At 54.6% G+C, this 19302-nt stretch overlaps 1 protein-coding gene across 6 annotated transcripts in view; it reads left to right on the plus strand.

Annotated features, from left to right (window-relative positions):
* Positions 1-17390, plus strand: part of Arap1 (ArfGAP with RhoGAP domain, ankyrin repeat and PH domain 1) — a 59166-nt gene extending 41776 nt beyond the window's left edge. For 4 of the 6 annotated variants that reach the window (XM_070035081.1, XM_070035077.1, XM_070035078.1 and 1 more), the window contains 22 exons: positions 919-1101; positions 2102-2276; positions 3429-3563; positions 5344-5479; positions 5783-5885; positions 6599-6794; positions 7037-7088; positions 7209-7372; positions 7470-7682; positions 7948-8053; positions 8406-8553; positions 8644-8730; positions 8808-8876; positions 9154-9271; positions 10376-10489; positions 10690-10835; positions 11250-11282; positions 14440-14522; positions 15237-15287; positions 15433-15496; positions 16399-16548; positions 16790-17390. In XM_070035081.1, coding sequence (XP_069891182.1) covers positions 919-1101; positions 2102-2276; positions 3429-3563; positions 5344-5479; positions 5783-5885; positions 6599-6794; positions 7037-7088; positions 7209-7372; positions 7470-7682; positions 7948-8053; positions 8406-8553; positions 8644-8730; positions 8808-8876; positions 9154-9271; positions 10376-10489; positions 10690-10835; positions 11250-11282; positions 14440-14522; positions 15237-15287; positions 15433-15496; positions 16399-16548; positions 16790-16807 — 2544 coding nt within the window. In that variant the 3' untranslated portion in view covers positions 16808-17390. The remainder of the gene's footprint in view (positions 1-918; positions 1102-2101; positions 2277-3428; positions 3564-5343; positions 5480-5782; positions 5886-6598; positions 6795-7036; positions 7089-7208; positions 7373-7469; positions 7683-7947; positions 8054-8405; positions 8554-8643; positions 8731-8807; positions 8877-9153; positions 9272-10375; positions 10490-10689; positions 10836-11249; positions 11283-14439; positions 14523-15236; positions 15288-15432; positions 15497-16398; positions 16549-16789) is intronic. The other 2 variants (XM_070035079.1, XM_070035080.1) reach the window with 2 other exon arrangements.
* Positions 17391-19302: the final 1912 nt, after the last annotated feature.

Consider the following 19302-nt stretch of genomic DNA (forward strand, 5'->3'; position numbering starts at 1 on the left):
TTTACATCCCAGCCCTTTCCCATCTCACTTCCTGGCTGACCTGGGCCTCGGGGTGTCTACCTCTCAGAGGCTCTCACATGCACTGTGGGTGCAAGATGCACAGTTTGAGGGCACACAACACATGCACACACACTTACACCTGTGCACTTGAATTTCACTGTGCCCAAATAAGCTGGGAATTCCAGAGCAATTTAGATGTCACTTCTACATCTCTGCTCTGTTGGGCATGTTAAGTGCTAAGGACTTCAGATTTGTTCATTGGTTGACTTCCAAAACAATTTTGTGAGTTAGAATTACAATACCCTTTATATATACTGATGAATGCATTGAGTTCCTGGGAGAGAAAATAACTTGTTGAAGCCCTAGAGTGAATCATTGGTGTGGCAGGGATGCCTACCTTTGTTCTCTGCTGTAATTCCAGCAGAGAACATTGGATGTAACAGAGAGGAGTGGGGAGCCCAGGAAATGGCAGTGGAATGAATAATGAGCATAGGAAAGATGGAACCGGATCCCCAGATGCCGCATCTCTGCACTCTCCTATGTCCCCTTTGTCCAGAGGAATGTGAGAAACAGGAGTGCTTCCCAAAGTCCTGCCTACCCCTTTGGCTGATGGGAAAGATAGATCCCTTGCCTTGACAGCTTCAGGAATGCAGAGTTCCAGATGTGGAACTGGGTGGGGCAATAACAAGGCCCCAAGGGACCAGGCTCCAGGCTGAGGCTTCCACCTGTCAGACTGTCTCTTGTTCTGTCACTGAACTGAGGACCTAGGCTTAGATCCCAGAGCTGGGTGAGGGGCACCATGGCCCCTAGTAGGCCACAGAAAAGTGAGCAGTGGCTTGGCTTGGCAAGCCCCTTACCTGACCATGTCAGAACCCTCTGCAGTCAGCTGCCCATTTGAACTCTTGCCCACACCTACAGCTCTTCTTACAGCTGGGCAATGGTGCTGGAAACCACTTCTGGGCAGCCAATGTGCCTCCCAGCGAGGCTCTGCAGCCCAGCAGCAGTCCCAGTGCCCGGCGACACCATCTGGAGGCCAAGTACAGGGAGGGCAAGTACCGCCGCTACCACCCGCTCTTCGGCAACCAGGAGGAGCTAGACAAGGTCAGGACACTATTTCTTGGGACCTTGAACCCTCCCCTTATCCCTACACCGTCAGGTTTCTTTCTTCCTACAGCCCCCTTCCTCTATCTCAACCCAGCAATAAGTTGGCATATGGGGAAACTGAGGCCCAGAGGGTCAGCAGAGCCTGCCTAAGGGAAGTCAGGACAATGCCAGGAGGAGCCAGCAATTGCTTGCCTCCCTCTTGATTCCTCTGTCTCCCGCACCCCATCCTGTTCTTTCTAAATCCTGCCAAAAGGAGTGAGCTTGATGGGGATGCTATTTCCTGTCAGGCTCATGAAAAACAGCTGGAGCACTCCGACCCACCCCTATCCACACCCCACTCAAGATGAAGCCCCATGTGGGCCCCAGGCTCTGACAGGCTGGAAGCCAAGTCTTGGGCCTGATCTTACTGGGCCTGAGAGGGAGGCCGCTTGCTGCAAGGCAAGGGATGCCATTTGTGACCTATGCTTGGCCCTCGGCCCCTCCTCCAGACAGCCTCCTCTGAGCAGGCTCAGTCCAGCTCTAAAAGCCCAGTGGGAGCCAGGCCTCCACCTCCCAGGGACCCAGGCGTCCTGCTCCCAGCCCAGCCCAGTCTGGCCTTTGAGCCAGGAGGGCGGTGGCTCCCATTGGTCGGGAGGGCTGGGCAGGCGGTGAGGAATTCAAATGTGGGAGGAATTAGCTACAAAGGCCCCCTCCTCCCTGCCACAAGGCAGAAGAAGCCTGAGATACTCCAGGGGCTTGCAGGCTGACCGGCGGCTGTGTGTCCCAGAGCTGCCACAGGGTGAGGCCTGGGCCACTGGGACCCCTGCTAGTGGGTTTCCCCGCACCCTCCCTTCCTTGGCCTTTCTCCTCTTCTGTCTTTATTCCACTGTGTTTACTTTCTATCTGAGGATGGGCCACCTAGACTTGAGTGACTCCTTTCTCTTTCTCTCATATGCCTCCATTCCTACTGACCCCCCCCCCCACTCCCTACTTGGACTGACCATTCCCCCTCCTCCAGGCCCTGTGTGCTGCAGTGACCACCACAGATCTGGCTGAGACCCAGGCCCTCCTGGGCTGTGGGGCTGGGGTTAGCTGCTTCTCAGGGGACCCAGAGGCCCCTACGCCCCTGGCTCTTGCTGAGCAGGCCGGACAGACGCTACAGATGGAATTCCTACGGAACAACCAGACCATGGGTGAGTGGCTAGTGGGACTGTCTCCCTCAGGGGTTGAGGGTCTTGCTGATGGGGTTGGGCTGGAGGGGTAGACAGTGGGATACTGGGGGGGGGGGGCGCTGTATATTGCCCTGTCAGGCTTGGGTTATAGATCACTCCCCAGCTGCAAGTTCTTGGGGAATCCCAGGGCAACAGTGTGCAGCTTAGGATGGGTCTGGGCTTATGTCAGGATCTGCTTGTGTTGTGTGTGAGTGATGCTTTGTGTCTATGTCCCTGTGACCCCTTGTGTATCTGGGTGCCCCTTTCTGGCTTGCAGTGTTACTCTCTTGGGGTAGTGTCTCTGTTTGAGATGCAGTGTACCTTGGAACTGCTCTGGGCAGTTTTCTTGTCCTGGAGATGTTGAGGCTCTGGGGATTTATGCATATGCAATGGGTCTGGGTTGTTGTATATTCTGGTGGTTCCTTTTTCCATGTGACTACACAGCTCTCTCTGGGTGGAGCTCAACACAGACCTAGGCTAGAACCCAGGGTGAGTGAGGAGAGAGGAGGTTTGGGGGGGGGGTGGGGTGAGTGGTGCTGGTCATGGCCCAGGTCTGGCCTCTGGGGCCACATCCTGGGATGGAGGGTGGAGCTCAGTGGCTGGGGCTCTGGGCTTGAGGCCATGATGGGTGTGGTATGGTGGACTGGAGAGAGCCCAGGTGTCCAGGAGGCATAAGAGACCACCCAGTTAGATTGAGCTCTGGAGGCAGGACACCACAGTGCTGACCCCTAGGAGCAAAGCGGGAGCTGGGCTGCTTTGTTGAGCTTTGTGCTGTCTCAGACAAACCTCTCTCTAGGGACTGTTGTTCAGTTGGCCCAAAGCCCCTCGTTCCAGTGTGCCTGGCTTTGTGCCTCCAACAGGGAGCTCTGGGTGGGCTGGGCACCAAGAAGGCTGCTGGGGAGGAGAGGAAATGGAGCTGGCCTTGGGAGTAGAGTAGACTTCCCCTAGTTGGGCAAAGATGGAGAAATAGTTTGTGCAAACACCAGGAGGTGGGAATGGGAGCCTGGATGCTGATCAGGGACTCAAGAGCCAGGGGTAGAGCTTCAATAAGAACCTGGGTGCTCTGGAAGGATAAGATAGGGACACCTTTCTAGGTAGCCAGCTTGACCAACCATTCTTTCCCCTGCTCTGAAGAGGTCCCTCGGCTGGACTCGCTGAAGCCTCTGGAAAAGCACTACTCAGTGGTCCTGCCAACTGTAAGCCACAGTGGCTTCCTCTACAAGACTGCTTCTGCCGTCAAGCTTCTGCAGGACCGTCGTGCCCGGGAAGGTAGGTGCCACACCCCTCCCCATCCTGGTCCATGGTATTATAGCCTGGCTGCAGGGCCAAGAAGCTAGAGCTGGCTGGGCTGGTGGACTGGTGCCAAGTGAGACTCTGGTGTACTCACCTGGAAGGACTTCTGGATAAGGAATTTGGTATATACTAGGTGCTTAATAAATGGGTTAATGGGAGTGGGATGGGCATGATACTGCAGAGCACTCCACTGTTGGAGTCTTGTAGTGACCGAAGAAGCCTGCATTGAGCCCCAGTTGGTTAGGGCCCTCGACTGGGCAGCTGTCATTTGGAGCCTATGGATGGTCGGAAGTTTAAGGACTAAATATGAAACTCCATCCCTGTCTGATCTCTTGCCTTTTATTCACTCCCCAACTCCAATACAGCCTGCTGTTCTTAACCGTGTCCCCCAAGATCCTAGGGTAGGCCACCTTACGCCCTTATCCAAAAGATCCTCTTCCCTTGCTCACTCTACCCCAGCTCTGTAACCATCTTGCTGATTCATAGACATGGCAGATCCCCTCCACTAGAACCTCTGCATTTGCCATTTCTTCTGCCCTAGTGCTTTTCCCAAATGTCTCCATTGTGGTCACTGCAGTCAGGTGTCCATGTAAATGGACTTCTGAAGAGATATCACTCCCAAACACCATGTCCAGATAGTATAACTCTGTCCTACAAATCCTCCAGTCCTACTTCCTGGCCTCCCATCCACCACTCATCTGACTTTAGTCCTGTTTTTGTTGTTGGTTTAAGATGAGGTCTCAATGTGATGCCCAGGTTGTCTTTGAACTCCTGGGCTCCTCCTGTCTCAGCTGCCCAAGTAGTTGAGATTACAGACTGTGTCCCTTCACCTGGCTCAGCTGTCTCTCAGTGTGTATGTCTGGGGCACTCCTGTAGCCCCAGAGCTTGGGAAATAGCCAGCACTCAATAGGCACTTGATACATGTCAGCAAAGTGAAGAAGCATAGATGACACTTTTGAAGGGACCATGTCCTTGAGGACAGGCTGAGTAATGCATTGCCCTCAGAGGGTAGATTTCAGCCAGAGCCTGCTCTGGGGACACCTCAGCCCCTCCTGCATGCAGGGCCCCCAGGATGAGTCCCTTCATTTCCCAAAGATAGTTCTTTGCAACTCTATGTTGCTCACCACCTCACTTCCCTGGTCTACCTCCCTCCGCCTGACTATGTCATTTATGTAACAGCGTGAGTCATTCTTTTTGCCTTGGTGGCCAGGAAGCTCTGAGCCACTGTGAAGTTGCATGGCCTTGATGTTCAATTCTTTCTGCTACCTTTTCTGGGCCACATTCCCCTTTCTACTTCTTTTATGAGGTCTCCTTCCTTCCTGAAAGCCATTGTGGAAGGTATGGGTACAGAGTAGAGGGTGCTTCTGGCAGAGGATTATGGGCACAGAGGCTTCAAGTGGCATTTAGGTAGAGGGGTAGTGTGGGCAGGGGCAGACCTGGGCCTTGATGGCCAGGCTAAAGGCGCAGACTCTACTAAGGACAAGGAGCAGCCATGATTGGGTTTGAGCTTCGGAACGATCAAGACTGATTTTGACTAGATCACTCTTGGAAGAAGCCACTGCAGAGGTATGTGAGAGAGGATGAGACATGAACTGGGCAGGTGTGGTTGGGCTGAAGAGAGGTTGAATGATACTTGTGAGTTAGAATGAAGAGGATGTGGATCAGGAGTAGGGGCCAGGGAGGATGCAGAGTGGTTTTTTTTTTTGGGGGGGGTGGGGCGGGTCCCTCATGGCTCCCCTGCCCAACTTCTCCCCAGAGTTCAGCCGACGCTGGTGTGTCCTAAGCGATGGGGTCTTGAGCTACTATGAACATGAACGGGCTGTGACCCCCAATGGGGAGATTCGGGCCAGTGAGATTGTATGCCTGGCAGTACCCCCTCCTGACAGCCATGGGTGAGTACCCCTGGCTAGAATCACAGTCTTCTGGTGCTATGACGTCCAGCCTCTGACTAGGGACACAAGAGAAGCCGGCCCAGAGGAGGACAAAACCTCCCTGGAGTCACAGAGCAAACTAGGACTATACAAGTGTTAACCCAGCTCTACTGAGGCTCCCCAACAAGGCTTTGTGACACCTCTGAGGGGAGAGAGGGGAAAGACATTGACAATGGCAAGGGGGAAGGGGCGGGAAATGGAACTTGGTGGGGGGTGGGGACAGGGCTGGGCAAGGTTGGTGAGCCCTGGCTTATATATTTGCAGCTTTGAACACACCTTTGAGGTGTACACAGAGGGGGAACGGCTGTACCTGTTTGGGCTGGAGAGTGCGGAGCTGGCTCATGAATGGGTCAAGTGCATTGCTAAGGTAGGTAGACGCGGGTTAGGTGGGTGGATATCTGATCAAGGCAAGGTGGGATCTCCTGGCTGGTCCCATGAACTTTAGTTTCCTCATTTCTGATGGAGCAGGAATTGGGTTGAGGGTAACAAACACAGGACAGGTCTGTTATGTCAAGTGCCTGAAATAGATTGCAGCTCTCAGGGTGGGCAGAGGTCAGGAGACCTGGCACCCATAGATGTCCATCTGTGTTCAGTTGTGAGTGGCAGTGCCTAGGGTAGACAGCTGCTCCCAAGAGTAGCTCATCTCTAAAGGGGACAGGCAGGGAGGTTACAGAGCCTAAGAGGGTAGAGCCCAGTGTCTTCTGGGTCTCCTGGGTCTCTATCACCTACTTGTCCACTGCTGAGTTATCTATACCTCCTAGGAATCAATGCTTAGATCCTAAGATTCAGATGAGCCCACCTTGATCCTGGCTGTTCGGATGGAGGCCCCAAGGTGGCTGGGGTCTAGATTGTACTAGTCTAGTCAGTGCTCCTGCAGAAGGTCAGAATGCCTTGGCTCTGGGGTAGGGGAGCAGAGAAGTGGCATCATAGCTGGTATCTGGGCAGCAGAAGAGGGTACCTCTGAGGGCTGTGAAGGGAAGCAGCTGAGCGGGCCTCATCTGCAAGCTGAGGAGCTGGGGGTGCTGGGGGCAGGCTATGCTATTGGTTAATAGGTTCTTCTCTGGCCATCTTCCCTCCCAGGCATTCGTGCCTCCCCTGGCTGAGGACCTGCTGGCTCAGGATTTTGAGCGGCTTGGGCGTCTACCATACAAAGCTGGCCTGAGTCTCCAGCGGACTCAGGAGGGCTGGTTTGCTTTGACCGGCTCTGAGCTCCATGCAGTCTTCCCAGAAGGGCCCTGCGAAGAGCCATTGCAGCTCCGGAGATTGCAGGAGCTTTGTACGTGGCCCCATACTCCAGGGGACCCTATCCTGGCCCCCTATCCCCCAGACCCTGCCTAGAAATTTGAACTCTATTCCTGCCTGGCTGAAAGGAGCCAGCCTGCCCTCTCATATCCTCTCTGCCTTTGGGGTCACTCAGATTGGAGGGTGGATCCCAAGGGTGAGTTCAGACTTTCAGGAGGGAGCAGGCTGGAGATTATGAACAAGACTTGGGCCTCACCTTGACTGACTCCTCCACAGCGATCCAAGGGGACAACGAGAACCAGGTGCTGGTGCTGGTGGAGCGAAGGAGGTGAGCAACAGCCTCCCTGCCCACCTCTGAGAAGTCTGGGGGCAGTCTGACACACCTAGGGAGAGATGGGACACGGGGGGACAGAAAGCAGAGGTGCGACAGTGACTATTTTTGGCACAGGACGCTGTATATCCAGGGGGAACGGCGGTTGGACTTCATGGGTTGGCTGGGGGCCATCCAGAAAGCAGCAGCCAGCTTGGGGGACACGTTGTCGGAGCAGCAGCTGGGGGACTCAGACATTCCTGTGATTGTGTACCGCTGTGTGGACTACATCACCCAATGCGGTGAGCCCCACTCCCTAGGGCCCAGGCCATGCCCCTCTCACACTTAGTCTCCAGTGCCCAGGATCCCTCTGAAAGTATCTGCATGGCTCCTCCCCAGGCCTCACCTCCGAGGGCATCTACCGCAAGTGTGGGCAGACATCCAAGACGCAGCGGCTGCTGGAGAGCCTGCGGCAGGATGCACGCTCTGTGCACCTCAAGGAGGGCGAGCAGCACGTGGACGATGTCTCCTCTGCACTCAAACGCTTCCTGCGTGACCTGCCGGATGGGCTCTTCACTCGTGCCCAGCGCTTAGCCTGGTTGGAGGCCTCAGGTGGCTCCTGCAGCCCATGACCAGCCTTGTCTGTGCTACCTCAAGAGTGCCTCCCAGTCCCCTGTCATGCTTTTGGACCAGGCATGCCCCGGCCCCCTCCGCTTCTTCCCTTTGTCCTTTTCTTTCCCCATAATCTTTGCTGAGCACCTGGCCTGCTGTGATTTGAAGGGCCCAGTAGCTGCCTAGCTTGAGAGGCAGAGCTGCTTGGAGTGTAGGGCAAGGAGGTGTGATGCGTTTCTGATCAGATCTATATCTCCTCCCCCAGAGATAGAGGATGAGGAGGAGAAGGTATCCAGGTACCAAGAGCTCCTGGCGCATCTGCCCCCTGTCAACCGTGCTACTGTGAAGGCCCTTATCAGTCACCTGTACTGGTGAGGAACCATACTGGTGTGAGATCCCAGTGGGTATGGGGTGGAGAAGATGTCTCCCATCTTGGCTGACTGCCTTCCCCTGTGAATCAGATAGGTCTTAGGATTGAGCCATGTTTGCGATCAGCCCTAATCATGGCCATTGTGTCTTTCAACTTCTTTCCAGAGTACATTGGCCAGATATCCTAGCTTCTCAGCCTACTCCTTACCAGGACCAAAGCCATGGCCCCTCCTTCCCTTGCTTACTCTGACCAGGACTTTCCGTGGCTTCATGCTTTGTCACTGATTAGACATCAGAAAGATGGCTTAGCGAAGCTCTGGGCTGGATTCCTTACAGCCTCTCTCCCCTCTCCAGTGTCCAATGCTTCTCAGACACAAACCAGATGACCACGCACAACCTGGCCATTGTGTTTGGGCCCACGCTCTTCCAGACAGATGGACAGGACTACAAGGCCGGCCGGGTGGTGGAAGACCTCATTAGCCACTATGTGGTGGTGTTCAGTGTGCGTGCCAGCCAGTAGTCAGGGGAGGGCAGGGCTGTGTCTCTCAGATGGCAATGACCATCCCTGTCCCTGCCCCTAACCCTTTCTCAGGTGGATGAAGAGGAGCTGAGGAAGCAGCGGGAAGAGGTCACTGCCATTGTGAAGATGCGAGTGGCTGGCACTGCCAGCGGGACTCAGGTGGATGCTTGGGTGGGTCTTGGGCTGGCAGCCTTCGCTTACCTCTAGACCTCTTGCTGAGCCCTGTCTCCCCACAGCATGCTGGTGACTTCATCTGCACAGTGTACCTGGAGGAGAAGAAGGCAGAGACTGAGCAGCATGTCAAGGTCAGGGCTGGGGACCCAGAAGGCAAGGGGCCTGTAGAGTTAACTGGGACAGTGGCAGGCCTAGGTAGTCGGAACAACCAGGCTTCCAGCCCAAGGACAGTCCACATTGGGACCATATATGGCCATTGCTGGGCCTGTCTTCTCCTGACAATCAGAACCCTCTACATCACAGAACTCAAGAGGGAGCTGACAGGGGTAGTTCTGGGTCTTGACTCACATAGCAGGTTTGTGGCAGAGCAGGGGCCAAGACCCCTGAGCTTCTCCTTGGTCTCCACAGATACCTGCATCTATGACAGCAGAAGAGCTTACCCTGGAGATCCTGGACCGCCGAAATGTGGGCATCAAGGAGAAGGACTATTGGACTTGTTTTGAGGTCAATGAGAAGGAGGAAGCAGGTAAGTGGCCACCAGGACTGGTGCAGGATGTAGGGCAGCCTATCTTGCCTAGACTGTGGTCCTAGTCTGTCCTTCCCTCCTCTGTAATGTAAGGACCAGGGTGATGAAAAGAGGCTTGGATGACACCTGTTGCCACCACACTGATGAAATTGTGGTCTCTGTGATGGTGGTGACAGGTTGCTGGCAGGAATTGCGGTGTTAGGTGTGGTGTGACTATAGAAGAGACAGGGAAGGGGGTAGGTGGTCCAGTGTGACTGTGCTTTCTCAGGTTTCAATGAGTGATGTTACTTGCAGAGAGGATGATACTGAATTTGACAATGGGATTGCAGGTGACACCATTCCTGGTGCTAAAGGGGTTGGTAAGTGATGATCATGCAGGCAGGGTAGCTGTGGTGTAAGCTAGGAAAGCTGTCATGCCAGTATAGAGATCTTGTGTGGTGATGAAGGGGGATGATGGGAATGATGAAGGCCTTTTATTGTGAAGGGTAGTCCTGACATCAGTGGAGGTGAAAGGCTATCTTAGGATCAGGATGGGCCACTGTTACTTGTTGAGTGCCAGGCACTGAACTGAGGAGCCAGATGTACTGTCCCTGTCCTCATGGGGGTCAGTCTGGTAAGGGGTGGAGACATTAATCATCTTATAATGATACTGAGCCAACATGGTCAGAGCCCCTCCATGGAGCTGAGTTGGCACCTGATAGGACTGAGGTAGGTGCAAGGCCACCTGGTACTCAGGAGAAGTGATGGCCCATGCTGAAGGCCCCTTTGGAGGTTCTAGTTATGAGACTAGGGTCGGGCAGTGGAGAAGGAAAGAGCAGTGAGAAGCAGGGAGTGTTTCTGGCAGGAGCATCCTGGTCAGTAGCAGGGTCCCTGATGGGGGACCTATGGGAAATGATCGTGGACATGGCATTGGTCACATGTGCCGATCCAGTTGTGCCAATCCAGACACTCGGTTGTGGGAAAGGTGGTCATCCTGGTGATGTGTTGGGTGTTAAGTGGTATTAGGATGAATGATAAATGTGTAGGTGATATGCGTCCATAAACTGACCCTTGGTAGTGTTAGGATGTACAATCTCAGTGACAGTGGTTCTGGCTTCTCCCCAGAGCGGCCCCTGCATTTTTCGGAGAAGGTGCTGCCCATCCTGCATGGGCTGGGCACAGACAGCCACTTGGTGGTGAAGAAGCACCAGTCCATGGAGGCCATGCTGCTGTACCTAGGTAGGTGGCATCTCCAGGGGCACAGGCCAGGTGGGTCCCCTCCATCCAGAGCTGGAGCACCATGAGGGGAGCTCAGGTACCAGGCTCCTGGTGGAGAGGTCTCCGGGGAGACGGGTAAGAGGGAGAGATCTAGTCCCCAAGTACCTGGGTCCATCGGAGGGGGAATGGTACAGCCCGTGCCCACTGCAGTCCTCCCCCAGCCAGCCGTGTGGGCGACACCAAGCATGGCATGATGAAGTTCCGTGAGGACCGCAGCCTCCTGGGTCTGGGGCTGCCCTCAGGCGGCTTCCATGATCGCTACTTCATCCTCAACAGCAGCTGCCTGCGGCTCTACAAGGAAGTCCGGGTAAGCGAGATACCACTATGGTGGGGAAGAGCTGTGGACTCCCAGGGACCTTCCTACTATGGTCCTGGGGGCCACTCCAGTATGCCCTACAGTAGCCCTTGTAAGCCTGGTATCTGAATGTCATCCGATCACACATACCCACTCTGTTTACCTGTGCCGGTGGCTTGTCACATCACTCACATAAACACGTTCCATAGTGATAGATGAGGCAACTTGCTTGGCCACTTCCCAGGTGGAAGCCCACTTAGCTCACCTCCTACCCTCTTTCCACATGCTGGGTTCTCCTACGCAGACTCCTCAGCACCCTCCACCTTCTGTACATACACGCACTGTCCCCTACACACCCCTGCATGCACCATCCTGGCTCTAGCCCTGGGATGATGCCTTCCATAACCCTGATCCTCTATCAAACAGAGCCAGAGGCCATGGAGCGGGGCCCCTGAGACCGTGAGTAGCTGTGGGTTGACCGCCAGCTGCTTTCCCTTAAACCTCCTGGGGGCCAAGCAAACCAGATGGGAGCATGGGACATAGCCATGGCTCCCAGCTTTCTCCAGGCATGGTTCCCTGCCCTCTTGTCAGCAGGTACTGGTCCCTACCCTGGAGCTCATGACCTGAGCTGTACTCTTCTTCCTTAACTCCAACCCAAATTCCTTTCTTTAAACCACAACCTCAAATCACTATGATGCTAAAATTTTCCACTGGACTCAGGGAAGAAGTTATGAAGCTAGTAACAGAGACCCCAGGGTCTGAGTTGGGCTCTGACTATTATTTGTTTCCAGCACAGCTGCCCTATTTCTACCCTAGAATCACAGGGCTCTCAGATTGTCCCTGCCACTGCCCGACTCTAAAGGGCTATATGGATGAGAGGGGCTGTGGGACATTCCCTGTCTGAGGTAGGAGTGCCTGCTCAGCTGCCTTGACTCCCCAGTGAGTACTTGGGTCTGCTCCGTGCATCCCAGCCATGCCTGGAGGGCCACAGATCACAAGCAGCAGAGGACATAGTTCCAAGCCCAGTCATCCAGCCTAAGCTCCCATAGCTGCCCTGTCAATCTTCAGATGCTTTCTGCCCCTTGTGTCTCCTGAGGATCTGGACAGGCTTGGGCATCGTGGAGGAAGCAGAGAAGATGGAGCAGGGCCCTCACCACCTTCTCATGTTACACCTCTGTTCATGCAGCTTGGGCTTCCAGGAATATCCCTGCTTCTCCCTGTTACATCTGTGATCACACTCTCCCTTCTGCATCTGCCTGCCACTCCAGCCAGCCCAGCATGGATCTGAGATGTTAGCTCCCTATTTTGTCAGCCCCTTTGTAAGACCCTTAAGGTGGGCAGAAGGGAGACAGGGTGGCTGAGGCTCATGGAAATGGGAGAAGGTGGAGAGTTAGAAAAGGGGCACAGAGGTGATGTTTAACCAGGCTCAGTGCCCGGCCCTTTATGAGCTGACAGGTATCCCACACTTCTGCCCTCAGGAGAGGATATTACCCCCTACATGGATGAGAAAACAGGCTTTGAGTACCTGGCCCAAGGCCAAGTCACTGACTAGATTGACCCCACCAGAATTTTGTGTTCCTGGAAGTTTAGGAGCCTCAGGAATGTTGAGGAAGATGGCTCATCACAAATGGGCTGAACTCTCCTCACCCAGTGGCAGCCGTGCCTCTGGCCTGGCAGAGCCCTGAGCATGTATGGCTTGCCACTAAATGTTGGTAATTCTGGCATTTGTTGGTTTGTTTTTGTTTTTGTCAGTGGTGGGGCTTGAACTCTGAGCCTGGGCACTGTCCCTGAGCTCTTCAGCTCAAGACTAGTGCTTTACCACTTGAGCCACAGCACCACTTCCAGCTTTCTGTTGGTTAATTGGAGATAAGAGTCTCAGGGATGTTACTGCCTGGGCTGACTTTCAACTGCGATCCTTCGATCTCAGCCTTCTGAGTAGCTAGGATTATAGGCATGAGCCACCGGCGCCTGGCTGCATTTGTTGATCTAAGGGCCACAGGACAGAATATTTGAAATTAGGGCAACTCCAGACAAATCAGGCTGTGGTTTATAGGTCATGATTCTTGGCCCAGCTGGGACTGTCTTTTACTGTCGTACCAATAGGCCTTCCTCCCTGATTCACTTTATTCCTATGTCCTTCTCCCTCCCATTCAACCTGACTTCTTCCAGACCAACAGCTGGTTTTCTTTCTCAGTGTCATGCCTCCCACCCCTGCAGCCTTGTGACACCTACATCCTTCCACCATCATGCCTAAGCCTCATGTTGTTTCCACCTCCTGGTTAATCTCCAGCACAGCTAGTCGTAGTCTCTCATCCTCCCCCCGCCGCCCGCCCCGCCATGTCTCCTAGAGCTCCAGGCCCTGCTTGTGTCTGAACGTGGGCAGGTGTCTTCATCTTCTTTGCTGTGTTCCCTACACCATGCTTCTCCTGTATCCTTATTTGCAGCCTCAGTGCCTTCCTCCTGCTCAGCTTTCTCCTTGCCTGTAGCTGTTCACATTCACCTCACACCTGTGTAGCCCAGCATATTCCAGGCCTTCTTGGATCACCTTATTAGGTCAGGTCCTCCTCCATCAGGTCCTAGGTCATCACAGGTCCCCCAATAACTCCCCCACCCAAAACCGTTCCCTGTGGTAGCACACAATTCCAGGACCTACGCAGCCTGTCCTTGGTGATATCACAGGAAAACCCCGAACTGCAGTCCCTGGCCATCCTGAGTCCTCTCTGCTCCTGCTGAGGAGCTGTGCCTGGGGGCAGCTGGGAGCCATGTGGGAAGCAAGGCAGAGGTGGCTGAGTCTTGGATCCTCAGTTTCAGTGGTAAGGGGATCCCTCTCCCCTGCCATCCATCCTGCTGGTTCCAAGAGTGTGCCTGGTAAGGAGAGGGCTCCAAGCACATGGCCCCCAGAGCAGGAGGAAGGCTCCTTAGCTTGACCTCCAGCCAGCCTCTTCCTTGAGTCATTGCTCCCATCCCTCTGCCAAAGACCAGACTCATGTGCAGAGGTGGGGGCCAGGCGAGCACAGCAGTGATGTGGTCCCCATCCCCTGTACATAAGTCTCTTGCTTCCTGTCCTAGACCATTAGGAAGTTCTTCCTCTGGTCTACTGAACAGCCATTCAGCTTCAGCTTGAGTCATTAGCCTCTGATGGAGCTAATGATGGCTGATCCTTCTGTTCACACGGTCAACCCTGTGGCTTCTGTGGGTCTGGGGAGGGGCAAAGAATGAGTGACTGAGAGGAATGTGGACATAGCAGCCCATGGAGATGCTCAACTGTGCAGGATCATACCGAGTTCTCCCATCCGATTTGGGCCAATGCTATCAGTCTGGTCTCAGTTTGCAGGGCAGCAGAGCTGAGCTGGGGTTTATCATCCTGGTTGTCCAGGCTGGGACCTCTGTGTGGGGACTAAGGGTTGACTGTCTGATGCTGCTTCAGGGAGAGGTGGGGCCTAGGGGTGGGGGTTGGTCATGCTGGACTGTGAGCAGGGAGAGCTTTGTCAGGAAGAGAAGCCCCCTGCTGGGGCACAGAGGGGCTGGGGAGCAGAGTGGGAGGTGCCAAGGCAGGAGAGTACCCCTGTATCCACCAGACCAACAGAGACCTCTCATCTCCCCTCCCTCCCCGTAGAGTCACCGGCCAGAGAAGGAGTGGCCCGTCAAGAGTCTGAAAGTCTACCTGGGTGTGAAGAAGAAACTTCGGCCACCTACCTGGTGAGCCTGGACTTGGGAGACAGGCCAACTGCAAGGACCTCTGGGCCCCACAACTACAGGGGCAGCACAGCCAGGGCCTCAAACTTGATAGGGGTCAGTGCAGTGACTCGGAAGTTGTAGTCCCCTTAGTAGCAGAAACAGAACTTCTCAGGTGCTGCCCTGGGCCTCCTGACTCTTAGGCTCTTGTTATATAACAAGCTGTCCAAAGAACTCAGATGCTCACTTGTGGCTGAGAACTACCGGTGTTGATTAGGATTCTGTCAGCTTCTCCAGTGCTTTGCTGTGCATCAGGTCCCTACCTATAAGCTGGAGGACAGTAATGGGCCACCTCTTTCCAAGGATGATCATGTACTTTAGTAAGTTGAAAAGTTGCCCGTGCTGTTCTTGCTGGTAGACATTGGCGTCACTAGATATCTCCTGCCTGTGCCTGTCCCTGCAGCTAAGGCAAGCCAGGGTAGGTGGGAGTTGGTAGTTTTTGTTCTGTTTCTCATTCTGTGATGCCTCATACATGCTAAGCAAGGACTCTATCACTGAGCTACATCCTTAGACCAGGCCTGTGTGGGGATAGGGGACCAGGGCAGAAGAGGCAACAATGTATGCTCCACTTGTGAGAAGGCCCTGGTTCTGTTCAGCTCGGGCCTGGGTTTCTGGGCTCTTTCCTAGGAACCTATGTAAGTTATCACCTGACCCATTCCCTCCTCCCCTCCTTTACAGCTGGGGCTTCACAGTGGTGCATGAGACGGAGAAACATGAGAAACAGCAGTGGTGAGCACAGGCCCCATTCAAAATCATTGGGTCTCTCCTCACTGCCCAGCTTTGTGCCCTGCTAGCAATTCTGGGTGGGGAGATGGGCAGTGTTACCCCTTTAGCCAGACTCTTTGCCGTGACCAGATCTGTGCCCTCTCTGCAGGTACCTGTGCTGTGACACACAGATGGAGCTCCGGGAGTGGTTTGCCACCTTCTTTTTTGTGCAGGTACCCAGTTCAGGGGCGGGGACAGAGCCTTAAAGAGATTCCACTGTGGAAAATGGCGACATTTGCTTCTCAGGATTCAAGCCAGCCATTGCTTCCAGGAGATTCCCAGTGACTTTTCCTTCATTTATGTATTCGTAAGCCCTTCATAGTGCCCATTGTGGTCCAGCCTGGAGACAAGCATGCTAGGGACAGAGGAGCCAGAGCCCTGCCCTTGAGGCACACCTACTGAAGAAGGAAAACACTCAGTGTTGTTGTATCCTAACACCATCAGTGCTGTGGTGACACCATGGACCTGGTGGGCCTGGTGACATGGAATGGGAGGGGCTGCAGTAAGGAGAGTGTCATGAGCCTGGGTCTTGGCATGGGTGAGTTCTCCAGGAGGGCCATGGCTCCCAGGCAGAGGCAGCTTTGACTTAAAGCAGAGAAGTTAGTACAAAAATGTTTACATGAAAACTCAGAATTGTTTAGAAGGAAGACCAAAAAGGGGCGGGGATTGGGGGGAAAGGAAGACAAAAAAGAAGGGGCTCTGGACTGAATTCTTTTGGTCCCTAGCTTCCTAGTAGTCAAGGTGTAAATGGAAACAGTGAATTCTGTATGTCATGATTCCTTGTAAGAGGAGATGCAGACCAGTTCCTCTTGGAGGAATGTTTTTCTCCGAGCTGCATTCCTGGAGAGCTTTGTGGAGATGGCAGTGGTTGAGTAACATAATTGGCTGGGTTTTGCAGGGGATGCAGTCATCTTCTGCTAACAGCTGCTTCTCAGAGAGTCGAGGATCAAAGCTGAGGGTGTCACCTCAGATCATAGCCTGAGGCTTTTCTGGGAAGGATGGGTGGATCTGGAACTGAGTGGGGAGAATGAGATGTGGCCTAGGTTCCAGAACCTCCTTTTTACCTGCTCCCCAGCACGATGGGCTGGTGTGGCCTTCAGAGCCTTCGCGTGTGTCCCGGGCAGTCCCCGAGGTCCGGCTGGGCAGCGTATCACTGATCCCCCTGCGTGGCAGTGAAAACGAAATGCGCCGTAGTGTGGCGGCCTTCACCTCAGATCCTCTTTCTGTGAGTGGCTCATCATCCCCGGGGGCAGGGCTGGGACCTGGCTGGATGCCTGCTTTCACCCCACTACTCATTCTGAGCGCCCTCCTGCCCCTCCCTCCAGCCTCAGTAGGTTTACAGAGCACCCCCTTGCCTGGCCCTGGAGACCCTGGCTACTGAGGCTTCTACAGCCACTGTGCAGCTGGCTGGCCCCTCTGCCCATCACCAAGGACTTACATCATCTGCGCTTCTGTACTCTCTACAGCTCTTCCGCCATGTCTGAGCACTGGAGCCAGCATGGCTCTGCGATATCGCCGCTGTCACCAGGAAGCCTGCCAGTTCAGACACCCTTGTGCCCTGCACACCTGGCGTGAGCCAGCAGGGGGCGCACGAGGAAGCCATACCCCCTACATCACACATCCTGACCACAGACTGGGCTTCCCGGCTCAAGGGGCTGGGGGAAGGGGGCAGCAGGATCTGCCCAGGGAGGGGTGCCTCCTAGCTCTCCAGGTGCACCACCCTCCTGGCCTGGCTTGCTCAGGGTCACCTGCCCTGAGTTTGTAAGTTGGAGAAGCTGAGCAGAAACCAGAGCTCCAGAGTGCACCATCCAGGAAAGTCTCTGGGGCCCTGCTGGAAGGGAGCCTGGCCCCTTGCCCCAGACTCCCAAGCAGCCGAAAGTGGGTGCTCTGAAGGAGCACTCAGCCAAGTGTGGAAGGCGCTCTGGGAAAACTTATACAGAGCTGAAAGCTGGACTTTGGGTACTTGAGCCACCCTTCCAGTCTGACTGGCTAGGAGGGTCCAGGCCACCTGATGCCCCTTCCCCACTTTGGGGGCTTTTGATAATATAAATACATCTGTATATTTTACCCTATGGTGCTGAGGCCCGTGATTGGTTGGGGATGTTTGTCCCAGTGTCTGTGAGGGTGCCAGAGGTGAGCACTAGGGCCCTGAAGCTGGATGCATCCTGCTCTCTCCAGGCCCAAGCTGTTCTGGCTTATCTCCCTTGTGAAGCAGAGCCCCATCCTGGCCCTGCTTCCTGCACCCATTGAGCCACTCTTCAGCCAGTCTAACGAATGGATGCCTGATCAGGCCAGGGCAGACCCCAGCTGGGCCTGAGCCCCAGCCTCTGCTACAGTCTGAGCTAGGGCCTGACTGTACACACCAGTGACACAACTCAGCCTGTGCTGGAGACACCAGGCCAGTAATCACAGGAGCTTTTGTGACCTATGCTCTTCTAGCATGGATCCTGCATTACATAGGCTGTTGCTCCACTAGGTAGTTCCTGGCCCTTGATCCTCCAAGCAGACAGGGCCTTAACCAATGTGGAGACAAAACGCTGTTCAGAGACAGATGAGGTACTCTCTGGGAAGGTCCCAGACATGACACTGCTGCCTCTCCCAGAACCTCATTGCCACCTGTTTCCAGGGGTCCCACAAGCAGCTCCGCTGACGTTTATTCCCAGCCTCCGCCAGTGGCCAGGCAGAACTTGTGGGATGGATCTCATGACCTCTGACTCCGGTGACTGACTCAGAGGATGAGCCTGAAGCAGGTGTCAGTGGGAGATTTGAGGACTGGGACTCCAGGTTGTGTTGAGGACCAGGACTCTGGCCTGTTTCACAGACTGGTTGGAAGTCTCTGTGCCTTCGATCTCTTATCCTGCCCTAGGTGGACTACTCCAGGCCAGACTGATGGATCTCTGTTCTCCCAGGCAAGACAAGGCTGATGGGCACTGCTGTCCAAAGGCTCAGGCTGGAATTCTTCCCTGCCTCTGACCTTGTATTAACTACCTTTCCCTGAAACCCAGAGAATGAGTGAAACTAGAGGTGCCCCCTTCTTGGCTGGCACTTGTCACTACCTTGTTTCCTAGGCTGGCTGCAGGTACTGCATTGTCCCACTAGGGGGCAGCCACGGACCACTCCATATTGTTTGGAACTGAGTCTGGAGAGCCTCAATGTGGTGATTCCAGCTCAAGCTTTGCTCCGCTGGGGGATGGAGCTGGACCTTATCCTGCCTCTGGTCCAGGCTAGCAATGTTCTGGAAGGCAGCACAGTACAGGAATGAATGGTTTTCTAGGCTCTAGGACCTGGGAGAAGAAGGAACAACCCCATCACCACGTGCCTGCTGCGAGTCAGCGCCTGTGCTGCTCTATGTCCTGCCTGGCCTTGGCAGAAGAGGGAAGTCAGGACCAGGGAAGGGAGATGACTTCCCCAAGAACACACAGCAATTCTGAGTCAGGCTGGAGGTCCACTTTCACTCTCCCACGTTGGAGGGGTCTCCTTCCTCTGTTCCCCTCCTAATTCCAGCACTGTTTTCCCCTCTCCCAAATGGAGTGGATGGGTACTCGCTGAGGAAAGGGTGGAAGTTGGCAGGAGTCAGCTTTTGCCAGAGTGCTTGCCATGGAGGGGGGGTGGAGGTATTGCATCCCAGCTGGAGCTCTCAGGGCTCAACTGTGAGCTCAGCCATCATGAAATTAGAACAGTGTGGCATGGATTAGGGCAGGAGGCGCTACTGGTCCTTGTCATAAGGGTTCTTGCAACCTTGGGTGGTTTGAGCATGTATGTGAGGTTGCTGCGGATGAACCAGAGCTAACAGTGGGGAGGAGCTTGGGGGGGGGGAGGGATATGTTGGGGAGGGCCAAGTCCAGGCCTATACCCCCAAGGAACCACAAGGAGCTTGGAAGAGGAGGTTGTGGCAAGGCAGGTGAAACCCAGCGTGTGAAGGCCTTGCATTTGGCGGGGAGGCTGCGGGAGAGAGGCTGGAAAAGTGAGGAGCCATTGG

Source organism: Dipodomys merriami, unplaced genomic scaffold, assembly GCF_024711535.1.
Source record: "Dipodomys merriami isolate MVZ:Mamm:240054 unplaced genomic scaffold, mDipMer1.0.p SCAF_25, whole genome shotgun sequence".
NCBI lineage: Eukaryota > Metazoa > Chordata > Mammalia > Rodentia > Heteromyidae > Dipodomys > Dipodomys merriami.